The sequence below is a fragment of the Bos javanicus genome, chromosome 7 (genome assembly GCF_032452875.1).
Source record: "Bos javanicus breed banteng chromosome 7, ARS-OSU_banteng_1.0, whole genome shotgun sequence".
Classification (NCBI taxonomy): Eukaryota; Metazoa; Chordata; class Mammalia; order Artiodactyla; family Bovidae; genus Bos; species Bos javanicus.
Window position 1 is genome coordinate 80,890,358 of NC_083874.1, and position 14,531 is coordinate 80,904,888.

The 14,531-nt window shown below is 40.3% G+C and overlaps 1 protein-coding gene across 1 annotated transcript in view; it reads right to left on the reverse strand.

The window, feature by feature from the left end:
- Positions 1–7,484: 7,484 nt before the first annotated feature.
- The window catches only part of ACOT12 (acyl-CoA thioesterase 12), a 41,394-nt gene continuing 34,347 nt past the window's right edge, over positions 7,485–14,531 (reverse strand). Inside the window, exons 12-15 of the mRNA XM_061424306.1 lie at positions 13,735–13,868; positions 11,134–11,262; positions 9,113–9,239; positions 7,485–8,848 (exon numbers count right to left, since the gene is read on the reverse strand). Coding sequence (XP_061280290.1) covers positions 8,699–8,848; positions 9,113–9,239; positions 11,134–11,262; positions 13,735–13,868 — 540 coding nt within the window. The 3' untranslated portion in view covers positions 7,485–8,698. The remainder of the gene's footprint in view (positions 8,849–9,112; positions 9,240–11,133; positions 11,263–13,734; positions 13,869–14,531) is intronic.

Sequence of the window (14,531 nt, forward strand, 5' to 3'; positions counted from 1 at the left end):
AAGTCCGATGCTTTTTATATAGTCTTCAATGCAGGGATGTCCGTTTTTGTTTTCCTTGTGGTTACTTTGTTTCCATTTTAAGGATCTATCTACAGTGAAACTAGAAATACATTTCAGGTGCCCAGTGTAAGGTTGGAAAAGTGTGTGGACACTTTGTTAAAGGAATTCACCAGAGATGGAAATTCTGATGTCCTGAGAGATTGCAGGTTGCTTACTGTTGGTTATTTTCTTAACGACAAATGCTGAACGAGGAAGGCACACATTTACTTTTTCATTGTAGATTTCCCAAGGACAAGGACCTACTACATTTTTGGTACTCTTTCAGGCACTTGAGACTGTGGCAGTGAATAAGACAGATAAGGCCACATGCATTCTGCTGAGGCTGAAGAATGGAAGGCAGACTTAGGCACAAAAAATACATATCAGAACTCTCAGTAAAAATAATACCAGAATGTCAACGTTTATAACATTTTATAAATATTTTGTTGAATTCCCTAAGACTTAGTCGTTAGTACTCTTCTTCCTTCTAGTCCTTTGGAAATGTCATCTCTTTTTACAAGCTTGTCTTTCACTTCTCTAGGACTGACTCCTGAGTCTCCATCTAGTCCTAAGATCCTTGGTTTCAATTCTGTGTGCTCACCTGCCTGCTGGACACTCTTAATTGGATGTTGTACTAACACCTCAGAGTAGCTTTAAATTGAATCACTTCCGCTGAGGGGAAAAATGAGCAAATTTCCTTTCTTGTCTCCATTTTATTTAGTACAATTATATTCCAAGCCTACAGGCTCGAATCTCAAGTTATTCTTTTCTTGACATTCCCTCACCACACCCCAGATTTGACCCTCTCTGACTTTCTTTAGGCCTCTACTTGGCAGTCTGCATAGTAAAGAGTCTTATGACTAGCCTTATAGGAAACAGCTTTTTCCTCATCCCAATAACTTTTCATTCTCTTACTCTAAATTTTCTCCATAATGTAAGTCCCTGCCTAACACTATTTGTCCCCTCTCCGCTGGATTATAGGTTACATGAGGGCAGGAATTTTGAGTCTTACTCAGAAGTGCTTGGTGCATACAAAGCATTCACCCTTGTTGAAAGAACGAATGAATTAAATGAATATGTGACAGAATTAGACTTAACAGAGAGATGACATGTGGTTGGATAGCTACTTTAGATTGGAAAATCAAGGGAAGGCCTCTGAGGGGAAGGCTTTTAAGCTGACATCTGGATGACAAGAGGGAATCTGTTATGAAGATAAGGAAAAAGAATACTTAGGGACAGAAAATAGTCAAAGCTGTGAGCTTGCCATATTTGAGGGTCAGAAAGAAGATGTGATCTTTTTGACTGACTTCCTTCACTTAGCATAACATTTTCAAGGTTCATCTGTAATATTCCATTGGTACATAGGTATACAGGGAAGTTTTAGAAGCCTTGGATATCTTGATGTGAGATATTAAGTAAGGGCAATGATACTGAGGAAGGAGCCTGCTTGTTGTAGTTGAAAACTAGCAAAGAGGCCAGTGTGGTTGGAAAAAGAGTTGGGGATAAGGTAGTACAGATCAGACAGTTAACAGGGGTCACATCTTACAAACTACCAGTTTCTGCTACATAACCACCAAAATCAGAAGCATATGGTAACAGTGCTTATTTAGCTCATGCCTGTGAGTCAGATCTCAGTTCAGTTCAGTTGCTTAGTCATGTCCAACTCTGCGAACCCTGAACTGCAGCACGCTGGGCCTCTCTGTCCATCACCAACTCCCGGAGTCCACCCAAACCCATGTCCATCGAGTCAGTGATGCCATCCAACCATCTTGTCCTCTGTTGTCCCCTTCTCCTGCCGTCAATCTTTCCCAGCATCAGGGTCTTTTCCAATGAGTCAGCTCTTCGTGTCAGATGACCAAAGTATTGGAGTTTTCAGCTTCAACATCAGTCCTTCCAATGAACACCCAGGACTGATCTCCTTTAGGATGGATTGGTTGGATCTCCTTGCAGTCCACAGGACTCTCAAGAGTCTTCTCTAACACCACAGTTCAAAAGCATCAATTCTTCTGCGCTCAGCTTTCTTTATAGTCCCAACTCTCACATCCATACATGACCACTGGAAAAACCATAGCCTTGACTAGATGGACCTTTGTTAGCAAAGTAATGTCTCTGCTTTTGAATATGCTGTCTAGGTTGGTCATAATTTTCCTTCCAAGGAGTAAGTGTCTTTTAATTTCTAGGCTGGGCTTAACTGGACAGCTCTGCTAATCTCAGTGGGGCTTGCTTATATCCATAAGAAGCCTGGTTTGGGGTCAGCTGATCTAAACTAGGCTCAGATGAAGCAGCTCTATTTCTTGTATCTCTCTTCCTTTTCCTGGGACCAGCAGACTAGTCCTGACCTGTTTTTCTCATGACAAAGATGTAAGAGGGCAGGTCCACTTGCAAAAACATCTTCAAGACTTTGATCGCATCATGTCTGTTGATGAAGAGGTGGAATAGTGCACTCCATTGGCAGAGCTGGGGATGGTGGCAAGGGAGTGAATATTTTTGAAAAATAATTGAATATACCATATCATACCCCAGAGTGTTATAAATCTTTGGCTTTTACTCTGTGATATGCAAAATTTTTTACAGGTTTGAAAGGAAATGTGACACGATCTGATTGCTGAGTTAAGAGCGAAGGGAGGAATAGGAATAGAAACAGGTTATATTTCAGATGATAGAAGACGATGTTTTGAATTAGGGTTATAGAGTTGATTAGAAGGAATCAGGTTCTGATTATATTTTTCACATAGAGTTGATAAGATTTCCTGAAGGAAGGATTTATGAAGGGAAAGGTGGCAGAATTAAGGGATCTGTTCTGGAAGCGTTGATTTTGAGATGACTATTATCTTAGTGGAAATGTCAACTAAGTAGTTAGATATACAGATGTGGAGTTCAGGAGAGTTTAGGGCTTAAGACGTAGATTTGGGAGTTATTGGCAAGTAGATACCTTTTAAGACCCAGCGACTGGGTGGACTCAATGAGGAATAGAGATAGAGGAGAAGAGACCAAGATGGAGCCCTGGGTGTCTGGTGGAGGAGGAGGAACCACAAGAGGAGGCTTTAAAAGTGTGATGGAGGAGGAAATCCAAGAGTGACATCATGGAAGGCAAGAGGAGAAAATGTTGCAAAAAGAAGGAACTAGTCAGTTTTGTTGTTGCCATTAGTTGTGGCAATGAGAGAGGTCTGCAGAGTAGTGGAGGGAGAAGTATGATTCATTGAATGAAATAAGGGTGTGAAGGCCACATTTATAGATAATTGGAGTAAAGATGGGTGGCCTTTAGGAAGTAGGATCAGATGAAGTGTTGTTTGCTTTAAGATAAGAGATAATAGTGGTTATGATAATAATCCAGGAAAGACTTCCGAAATAGAGAAAAAAGAGAATTGAAGGAGTGAAGCCTTGGAGAAGGTTAGAGAAAGAGTTCTTTGCTAGGGGTGGTGGTTGTTCAGTTGCTGAGTCATGTCTGACTCTTCATGACCCCATGGACTGCAGCATGCCAGGCTTCCCTGTCCTTCATCATCTTCCCAAGTTTGTTCAACCTCATGTCCATTGAGTCAGTGATGCCATGCAACCATCTCATCCTCTGTCATCCCCTTCTCCTCCTGCCTTCAATCTTGCCCAGCATCAGAGTCAGGTGGCCATCAGGTGGCCAAAATATTGGAGCTTAGCTTCAGCATCAGTCCATCCAGTGAATATTCAGGGTTGATTTCCTTTAGGATTGACTGGGGGTAGAGATGTTTCATTTATTATGATAGGAAGGATGGCAAAGAATGGAAGGTGCATAGAGGGGGAAATGAGATGGCTCCTGGCTAAGAGTTTGTATTATACTCAGTGAAGTATTTTCTAAAGTTTATTAACTGCAAAAGAGTAAGACACATGAAAAACTTGAAGGAAAGGAGGGCAGTGTGAAACAGCAAGCTTATAGGAAACGTAGTAGGGTTATCAGAGCCCTTTTGAAATTCGTGGTCATAGATCTCAAGTGAGACCAGTCCACAGTTTTCAGGTGCTCAGTGCAGGGTTGAGGTTTTACAAATACTTTAATTCAACCACAGTTTTGAATTTGCCAGACAAGCCAAATGAAAAGGTACAGGGAGTGAGATTAATGATAACCACAGACTCTAAGCCAGATAAGGAAAGAGGGGGGGACATGGAGAGGGATAATGAGCTGTGGGAATGATAGAAATATAATTTTGAACCTGTTTTCAAGTGTCCCTAAAAATGTCACAAAATGAGGAAGGAAAAAATGGCATCAAATGTGCAATTTTTATATGGTACTTTATATACTTGCAAGTGTACAATGAGAGAGGCATTTTATAATATTTTTCTGACTTTTGGGCTTCCCTTGTGGCTCAGCTGGTAAAGAATCCGCCTGCCATGTGGGAGACCTGGGTTCTGTCCCTCGGTTGGGAAGATTCCCTGGAGAAGGGAAAGGCAACCCACTCCAGTATTCTGGCCTGGAGAATTCCATGGACTGTGTAGTCCATGGGGTGGCAAAGAATCAGGCACAAATTGAACGACTTTCACTTTTCTGACTTTTGGAGGTGGGTTACTATCAAGAATTATGAAGGGTCTGAGATTAGTCTGTTACAGTTTCATGGATGTCAATAGAAGGCATGAGAATCCTGGTTCAGGGACAAAGGACATTATTACTCATGACACAGCAAACAGCATATCATGAGTGTCAGCTTATTTGTGTTGCTTCCATTTTCCCTTAGTCCCCAGGGTGACATGATGGGCCCAGCTGGATGCTGTGGACATGGTGGGTTTGTGTCACAGCTGATGAACACGGGGCCAGCACTCTGAGCAACTGGCAAAAATTGTAGCACACAGCACACAAGCCAGTCTTCTGCACCCTGAGAGTGAGCCATACGCTGAAGTCAGGCTGTGGTCACCATGACCTACTGAATTGCCTGTGGGACTAGCATATTGCCAGTAGATAAGTCTTGCAGTTTGGCACACTGAGCGAGAACATGCAGGACTCCTCTGGGGCCATGGTGAATTGTCTGATTTCAGTAGTTAAACTACTTTCAAATGGGCAAAATGAATCATGAGCAAACTTCATAGTTTACATCTTAATAATTTATTCCAAACTATTAAAGTTATTCCTTAACATATACATTTTCAACACATATTTTCAAAACTACTCCTACAAATAGACCAATAAAAATTTCCAAGGTTTGAAATTTGCAATAAAAAATATGAATAAAACCACATGGTGGGTATATATAAGAATACACTGGATTTCTTTAGATTTTTATTAAAATTATTCATTATTTCCTAGTGGTATTTGCCGGAGAAGGCAATGGCACCCCACTTCAGTACTCTTGCCTGGAAAATCCCATGGACGGAGGAGCCTGGTGGGCTCCAGTCCATGGGGTCAGGAAGAGTGGGACATGACTGAAGCGACTTAGCAGCAGCAGCAGCAGTGGTATTTGCATATAAGGGTAGATATATTCTAAAGTATACAGATCAGTTTTCACATTTTTTTCCTCTAGAATTCTTTATGATAGAAAAACTGAATATAGATCAGAAACTCTGTTGCATTAAAACCAGGAAGAATTAATAGGGAAGAGTTTCCTTTCTTAATCAAAAAGCTTTCAGTCCTGTTAGAAGCACTTGAAAACCCTTACCATCAAGAAGGGCATGAAATCTCAAGTGTTCCTGGAGGATATTTTAGCACTCCAAAGGAGAAAGTAAGTCTGACTACATTTTTATGTTCCCTCTGTCCTTAAGTCTCCAGGGGCTTGAGGATGGCTGCTGATGAACCAGCTTCACTGCTTACCCTTGGATCAATCATGTTTGCTTAAAGCCAGGGCACTAAAGAAAGCTGAGGAAGATTGTACTCAAGTCATCTGTTTTTAATTACATTTCACTCTATTCCAGCCTCTCCAGCATCTGCTTTCCCTGGAATATGCCAGAAACATTCCCATCTCAAAGACTTTGCATGGGCCAGTCATTCTATAGGAAACATGCTACATCCAGAAATCCTCATGGGTCAGTCCCTCTCTGCCTCCAGATCTTCACTCAAATGTCCCGCAGTAGCGCCTACTCTGACCACCCTATTTTTTTTTAATTTTTATTTTTTTCTTAATGTTTTCTTTATTATTCCTAAATAATCTATCAGGCCATCAATAACCAAAGCCCAAATCCTGGATGTGTATATTTCTGTGTTCATTATATAGAATATTTACTTTCAATGTGAAACACCCACCCCCCCCACACACCTCCTTGTTGTTTAAAAGTCATGTCTCATGGCCAGAAAAATGTTATTAAATTTTACATCTTTAACTTGCAGTGTCCGTAAGGAGTAGATGGGAAGCTTCAGACTTCTGACCCCCTAGTCCACATTCCTGCATTCTCAGGTATGAGGGCAACTCCTGGAAGCCCTCACCAGGCCCCTCCAGCCCTGGCGCAGCTGGAGTGAGGGTGGCAGAGGTAAGGAGGGTGGGGGAGGCTCTGCAGCCCCACCTGCAAAGGACACACTCAGTGGGGCTGGGGAACCCCGGCCTCTGCACTGAGCCGCAAGCGCTGGCCTCTCAGCCCAGGGGAGGGAGGCCAGAAGCTGTAGAAGCATTTTCCTGCTGCTTCTGGCAAGTGACCACCCTGTTTAAAATATGCCACCTCCAACACCTCCCCAGCATGCACATCATTTACCCTGCTTTATTTTTCCATTTAACACTTATCTCCTGAAAAGTAAAGTGAAAGTGTTAGTTGCTCAGTCGTGTCTGACTCTTTGTGATCCCAGGACCACCAGGCTCCTTTGTCCATGGAATTCTCCAGGCAAGAATACTGGAGTGGTTTGCATTCCCTTCTCCAGGGCTTCTTCCCAGCCCAGGGATCAAACCCAGGTCTCCTGCATTTTGGGCAGATTCTTTATCATCTGAGCCACCAAATATCCTATATTATTTATGTACTTTATTATGATGCGATCAGTAGCCTTCTGTTACTTGGTGAACCCACAGTGCCCAAAAGTGTCTCATACAGAGTAGGTTCTTAATATTTATTGAATGAGTGAAAGAGCAATCAAACAAATTTCCATTAAAAAAGGAAATATAAACGTAAGGGCTATTGTTGAATTTTACAATAGTAATGCCTTAGTCAGTTGTGTCATGGTTTCAGGCAATAGGTTTTAAACTTTTTGAGATCCCCTAGGTAAAGCCTGAATGCATTGCTGTCTTTTCCAGTGTCATGCCCTCTTAAAGAATCTTTAGTCCAGTAGTCTGAAAGTGAGCAGTTCGGATTAGGCCATGATGACCTGATAATGTCATGTGACTAATAATATTAAAATGAGGCTAGTGTAGCTGATGTTTAAATTTTATTTGAAAATTTAATGAATTTAAATGGTCTCATGTGGTTAGTGGCTACCATATTGGACAGTGCTGGTATGGACTGTGCCTGTGTTATAAGTTAGAGTGGGCAACATCTTTGTATCTAAAAGTAATCCAGCCAAAGTTACTCTATTCTTTGATTCAGAAAAAAGTTTCAAAAAAAAAAACAATACAAATTCAGAGATGTATGAAAGACAAAAGTTAAAAGCATTTCAGTTGTAGAAGAGGGCTGAAATTTTAGCATACAAAACTTTAGTGTACTGTAGCCCTCTTTACTACTCATTTTTAAACATTTTTTAAAATCTAAAAATATTCTTAAAAAATCTGCTTTTGGAATGTAATGTATAAGCATTTAAATCTGCCTGTCCACTCTTCTTATTGTATTTAAATGTTAATTCATAAGATTGGGACATAGGCCAAAATTCATATAAATGAAAACCTGTTGGCACAGATTAATAAAAATAATTACAACCAGGTCTGGACAGAGGTAAAGATTTGACAAACTAAAGCAAGATGTATCTAATCTCTTAAGTGCTCTAAACTCTAATGTAGAATCCCTTCAAATTTTAGAAGTTGTCCCGTAGAGGAGGTTAACTTGATGTATGCTGGTTTGTCTTATGAGTCAAGACAAATCACAGAGTAAAATAATAAATGTAAAGTCTAGGGAATAAAGTTCTAATGTAATGATTATGAAAGAAGAGCTCAGGTCATTCTTTCTCTACAATATCACATTTTGCAGGTACTTTGTGAGTGTATATAGCAATAGATACTAAATGGGTCAGCTACCTTGATATATGTTAAATGACACCAGGAAAGTAGTTCCTATTACTAAAATTGATTGGATTCCATTATGTTTTAATGTCTTCCTAATTTAAAGCTCTAAAACATGTAATACATCTTGTCAGGTGCTTCTGACACACTCATACCTGCTGTACATGGAACAACCCCATACTACTAATCACCTAGCCAACATATCATTTCGGATTTTATAACATTTTATAAAATTTCAAACAGAATATGTTTCACCCCTCTAGCCTAAAAATGTTTTGATTGTTTTAACCAAACTTTCACCATTTTATAGAACACACAATATTGATTATGAGAAATTTTCCATTGCCTGTGCCTCTGGAAGGTAGCAGAGCCACAGATGATCTAAAACAGAGTCTTAAAGCTCTTTTAATGTTAACCCAAATCACTGGTATTTGACTTGGGACGCATTTTGTTTTTTAACCTCTTCACAACTGCATTATTCTTAGACTGATACGAAATTATTTGTGGCCGAGAAACTTGTCAAGTGTCAGGACTAAGGGAGTTTGGAATTGCAAGTGGGAAATAAAATGACAGATGATTTAAAGTATGCTTATCAGCCCATCATCAGTAGCACTCTCTATGAACTGTATACAGGAGGCTGCTGTCTCTTCGATAGATTTTGACCAGCCACCAAGGTTTCCAGCAAAGTAAGGAAGGATGCTAGCAGAAATCTGGTTAAAGTAAGATACCTGTTTCAAGAAAACAAAGTGAAACAAAACAATTTTAATTTCTTATTCACTGGAGCTTTTTCAAGCAAGCATATCAGTCTTTTTGGTGTAGGGGAGGCTATGACCCCAGTCCCTTGGAAATGGATCTGAAAGGGTGACCTGAGGATTCCCTGGTGGGTGTGGGTGGATACACATTACAGAATTACAGTTAATTTAGCAAATCCAGGTAAACGGTTTCTCTGCATCTGTAGGAGAAAATTAATGTGCACATTTCATCGAACTTACGGTACACGAACTGCTGTCAGTAGCATGGATAAGAAATCCAGCACATTCGATTTCACTTCTGACATACTGTGGAGAAGGTGGGACTGACGGCAGAATAACCGACCTCACTGCCACCACGTAAGTGTGACTGAAAGACAAAAGGACATTTTCCAAGCTCTTGAGAGAAATGAAGAACAGTGAATGAAACAGCAAATGGTGAAGAAAAGTAAATTCCTACAGTTAATGCAACTCGTTTATATAGTAGAAGTAAAACTATGAAGACCCAGATATTTTACATGAGTGATATGCATAAAAAACATTCTCTATGGCTAAATTCAAGTATAGGAAATAGTAATAAGGGCCATAAATATTTTCTGCCTAAAAATTACGTATGCTTTGCATAACTCTGCAGAGCTGTAGTCAGACTCCAAACTTGTGTGTGTGTATGCTCTAATGGGTTGTTATTTCAGTCTCGTCCACTTTTTTAATGGAAAAAATAATACCATTGTATTAAAGAACCTTCAAACAATAGGAACCCTGTACATTAGAAAACAGAAGTCATCCTTCAGTCTACCTTAACCAAGAGGACCACCAATAAAATTAACATTTTATTGTGACCCTCCAGATCTTTTTATAAATAAATAACATTTATGTAAGCAAATGGGCATATTCATATTTTCAAATATGAATATGTTTTTTCATATTTTCATATTCATATGTTTATATTCATAAATATAACCATTTTACAAATATTGGTCTATAATTTGATTTTTCATGTAGTGATAAATCTTTAGAGGTGTTTCCTATATCAATACCTCTATAACTACTTCACCCCACTCCAGTACTGTTGCCTGGAAAATCCCATGGATGGTGGAGCCTGGTAGGCTGCAGTCCATGGGGTCGCTAAGAGTCGGACACAATTGAGCGACTTCACTTTCACTTTCCACTTTCATGCACTGGAGAAGGAAATGGCAACCTACTCCAGTGTTCTTGCCTGGAGAATCCCAGGGATGGGGGAGCCTGGTGGGCTGCTGTCTGTGGGGTCGCACAGGGTTGGACACGACTGAAGCGACTTAGCAGCAGCAGCAGCATAACTACTTCATCCTTTTTAATGCTGGTATAATATTCTGGGTCTTCCTTGGTGGCACAGAGGTTAAAGCGTCTGCCTGCAATGTGGGAGACCTGGGTTCGATCCCTGGGTCGGGAAGATCCCCTGGAGAAGGAAATGGCAACCCACTCCAATATTCTTGCCTGGAGAATCCCATGGACAGAGGAGCTTGGTGGGCTACAGTCCATGGGTTGCAAAGAATCGGACACGACTGAGCGATTTCACTTTCACTTTCATAGTATTCTGGTATAGTGTGGTTCTACTATAATTTATAAGAGAAAGCTTCAGTTTATTTCTAATATCTTTTGCCATAGCAGATGATAATACACTGAACATCTATGTGTATTAATCCTATGTGGGCGGGATTTTTCTATAGGCCTGTTTTGACATCAGCAATAATGCTGACCAGTTCTAGAGGTAAACCATAACCACCCTGGAAGCTTCCATTTCTTATCCCTCTGAACACTTACTCTTGGGACCCTTCTCCTTAGAGCTTATTCTCTGAGAAGTCCAGTGCCCATGGAGAAGCCTGAACAGACACACTGATTGAAAGCTAGCCATTTTGGGTGTGTAGCACAGTAGAGCCTTTGTAAATTCTGAACCAAAACCAACTTCTAGTGTTTTATTTGGCTCTCATTGCATTTTTAGCAGTAATAGACTGCTTCAAAGCTTGGCTAAATATCAGTTTTACATGTGCACAGAATAAAAGGAAAGGGAACTGCTTTAGGAGTCCTCCATGATGCTTTGCGCATGGCTGGCACTTAAATAGTTTTTTTTAAATGATAAGTAAAGCCTCATCTAGAAAAAAATTTATATGAACATCATTCAAGACCAGAAATGATTATTCCATTGACTTCCTTATTTTCGTATCAACTTTTACTTTCTACTTTATACTATAAGACCTTGCTTTAACACTTGAGTTACAAATACTCACCCATCTTCAAGCGGCCTTCTTCGTGAAACAAGTACTACCAAGTCTTTGGGTTTGTCATTATTCACCACAGGACAAGTGATATAATATATCTGATCATCTTCATTTACGCAGTCTATGACTTCACAGGACCTAGGTAAACAGAACAGTGACAGAAAGTCTACACTTTTCTACCTGGTAGAATAAGGCATGCCTTTCTTTTGTTTGTTTGGGTAACTTCATTATTGGTGTCTGTATTCACCCTTCTGTTCACATAACCAACTCCTCAAAGCCAGCATCATTTCTTAAAGTCTGTCTTTAGAGTTGTTTGGCCAGGAGGAATACTTCTGCCTGTGATAGAATGCTGACCATCTGACGCTAAGGTCACTGCCTTCAACACTGCAGAGAAAGGCACTTTTCTTTTTTCCAGAACATTATTTTTCTCTAGGATCAATTAATATTAATCAATTAATTTAATTAATCAATTTAATATTTTGAAGACTAGCAAACTTTATGGACAATCCTTTGTGGGACTCTGAGGTAAAGGAATATGGTATATTGGGAAAGCACTAAGCTTGGAGTCAAACAACTTGCCTTTGAGTCCTAGAGTAGCTGTGTTGTGTTAGGCAAGTCACTTTTTTTTTTCATCCATAAAATGTAGATAATAATACCTATGGTGTATTGTATAGGTAATATGTAGATAATAATACCTATGGGCATAGGATCAAATGAAAATACCTAGCACAGTACCGGAATCAGACAGATGCAGAAAAAAAGTTAATGGAATTGGAATTCATTCATTCATTCCTCTATTCATTCACCTGGAATGTCAGGTGATGTAGAAAATAGTGGAGAGAAACATTTGAAAGAGCAGCAAAGGTTAGGCATTATTCTTGCTGAAAACTTTGTACTTATATCTACAGATACTGATGCAAGAAAATTGTGAAGTGTTTCTCTTCTCATGAAGTGTTTTCTAACGATAACATTAACTAGGATGCATCCTTCTGGCATCTATGTGAATATAACACATAAGCCTAGAGTTGTTTTACTTTCAGTTCAGTTCAGTTACTTTCAGTTCAGTTCAGTTCAGTTCAGTTGCTCAGTTGTGTCCGACTCTTTGCAACCCCATGAATTGTAGCACGCCAGGCTTCCCTGTCCATCACCAACTCCCGGAGTTCACTCAGACTCACGTTCATCGAGTCAGTGATGCCATCCAGCCATCTCATCCTCCGCTGTCCCCTTCTCCTCCTGCCCCCAATCCCTCCCAGCATCAGAGTCTTTTCCAATGAGTCAACTCTTTGCATGAGGTGGCCAAAGTACTGGAGTTTCAGTTTTAGCATCATTCCTTCCAAAGAAATCCCAGGGCTGATCTTCAGAATGGACTGGTTGGATCTCCTTGCAGTCCAAGGGGCTCTCAAGAGTCTTCTCCAACACCACAGTTCAAAAGCATCAATTCTTCGGCACTCAGCCTTCTTTACAGTCCAACTCTCACGTCCATACATGACCACTGGAAAAACCATAGCCTTGACTAGACGAACCTTTGTTGGCAAAGTAATGTCTCTGCTTTTGAATATGCTATCTAGGTTGGTCATAACTTTCCTTCCAAGGAGTAAGCGTCTTTTAATTTCACGGCTGCAGTCACCATCTGCAGTGATTTTAGAGCCCCCAAAAATAAAGTCTGACACTGTTTCCATTGTTTCACTTTAGTGGTATTAAATTGTCTGTTATGGGCTATTAATCATAGTGAGATTTAGACATTTAAGAGATGAATTTCTACCTATTCCAAATTAGGAAGTAAATGGTATTAATAATGCTGAATATAATAGGAAGCCCATCTTGCCAGTTCTTTCCGTAAAGCAAGGTGTCCCTAAGGCCTGAGCCCTGCAACCCAGGAACTGGAACTCCTTGGAGAAGGGAGTGTCACCCTGACAGTAGAGTTGACCAGGTGCACAGCCGTGCATTCCAGGAAAGGAGGGAGAGTGGAGAAGGTTGGACTAGGGATGTGGGAAACAGGAAGTAACGAGATGTAGGTTGATATCAGTGGGCCCTGATCAGACAGGGAAGGCAGGAAGGAGTCTACTTACACAGCTGCTTCTCCCAGCTTCTCACCAGGGAGTGCTGTTTCCCAGAATAAGAAGGGCCACCAAGTAAAGATCAAGAGTGGAAGGTACAATTTGATAATCAGTTCCTCAAGAGTAATTGATAATCACTTCTGCAAGAGGAAGTCTCACTTCCTCATGAGACTGTGTCTTAAAGTACAAGAGTGTGGGAATTTAGAGCCTGACAGACCTGGGTTCCAAATGAGGTCCCATTGCTTTACTGTCTGTGTAGTCTTGGCGAGTCTTGGGTCCTCTCTCCCGTTAAGTGGGAATAATATCAACCTTGAAGAGTTACTGGTAGGATTACAATAGATGTGGGAAAAGCATGTCAAGTAAATATAGATGAAAACTAGATGATCAGAATAATTTTTGTGCCTCTCCAACAGCTCCTGATACTGTGCTATAGCAAATACTCTTCAGTTAAAACAGTGGGTCATACATTGGGCGATGGAGATGGACTGCGGTGTGGGGTCATTTTTACATGATGTCAAGGTGGAATAAGAAAGTATTATAAATGTATTCTTACATGTAGTGGGGGTCCCACAAAGGTCGCTTGGTAAAGTTGGACAAGAGATGATAAACCAAGTATGCCGGTCTTTTCACATGCTTTTCAACCCAAACAGATAAACTATCATGTTCTTCCAGAGTATATATTTTTATCTAAAATAAAATAACCAAAAAAATAAATTACAAAAGGAAAATGGATATTTTTACATTAAGACCACAGCAGGATTGCACAAGCTAAAGCATCTTAGCACCTGGATAATTGTGAAGCCAATGATGCAAACTTCACTTTGAACATTTGGATGTCTAGAACTCAGACCAGGATGCTATACTCCTGTGTCATCTACACATCATGCTACTTGAGGGTAGGTTATTTAATTATTGGGCAGTAGTTTTTCTCATGAAAAAGAAAGAGCTTTATCTCTTTCCCTATTTATCTCTTTGTGATATTTCCTTGCCTCTATCCAGGAATGACAAAAAATATCACCAGACTTCCAGGCAAGTCAGCGCTTCCTTTCCCCATAACACCTTGGAGCCAACGCTGCAGCCTAGCATTCCCAGGATGTCAGGTGTGCCTTCATTTGGGCTGAGGGGATTCAGGAAGTAAGCCAACACCTCTAGATCCAACTCAACCTCTCCACAGGAGTGCTGAAGCATATTGTTCCTTCAGCACAAAGCATTCTTTTTTTGTTTTTTGTTTTTTTGTGAATCACAAGGGTCACAAGGTCAGTTCCTGAGTGTCTAGTGCTTACTGTTCCTTAGAGAAGAGAAAGCTTGTCTTGGGGACTCATTTGACTTACACTTAAATATTAATGTACC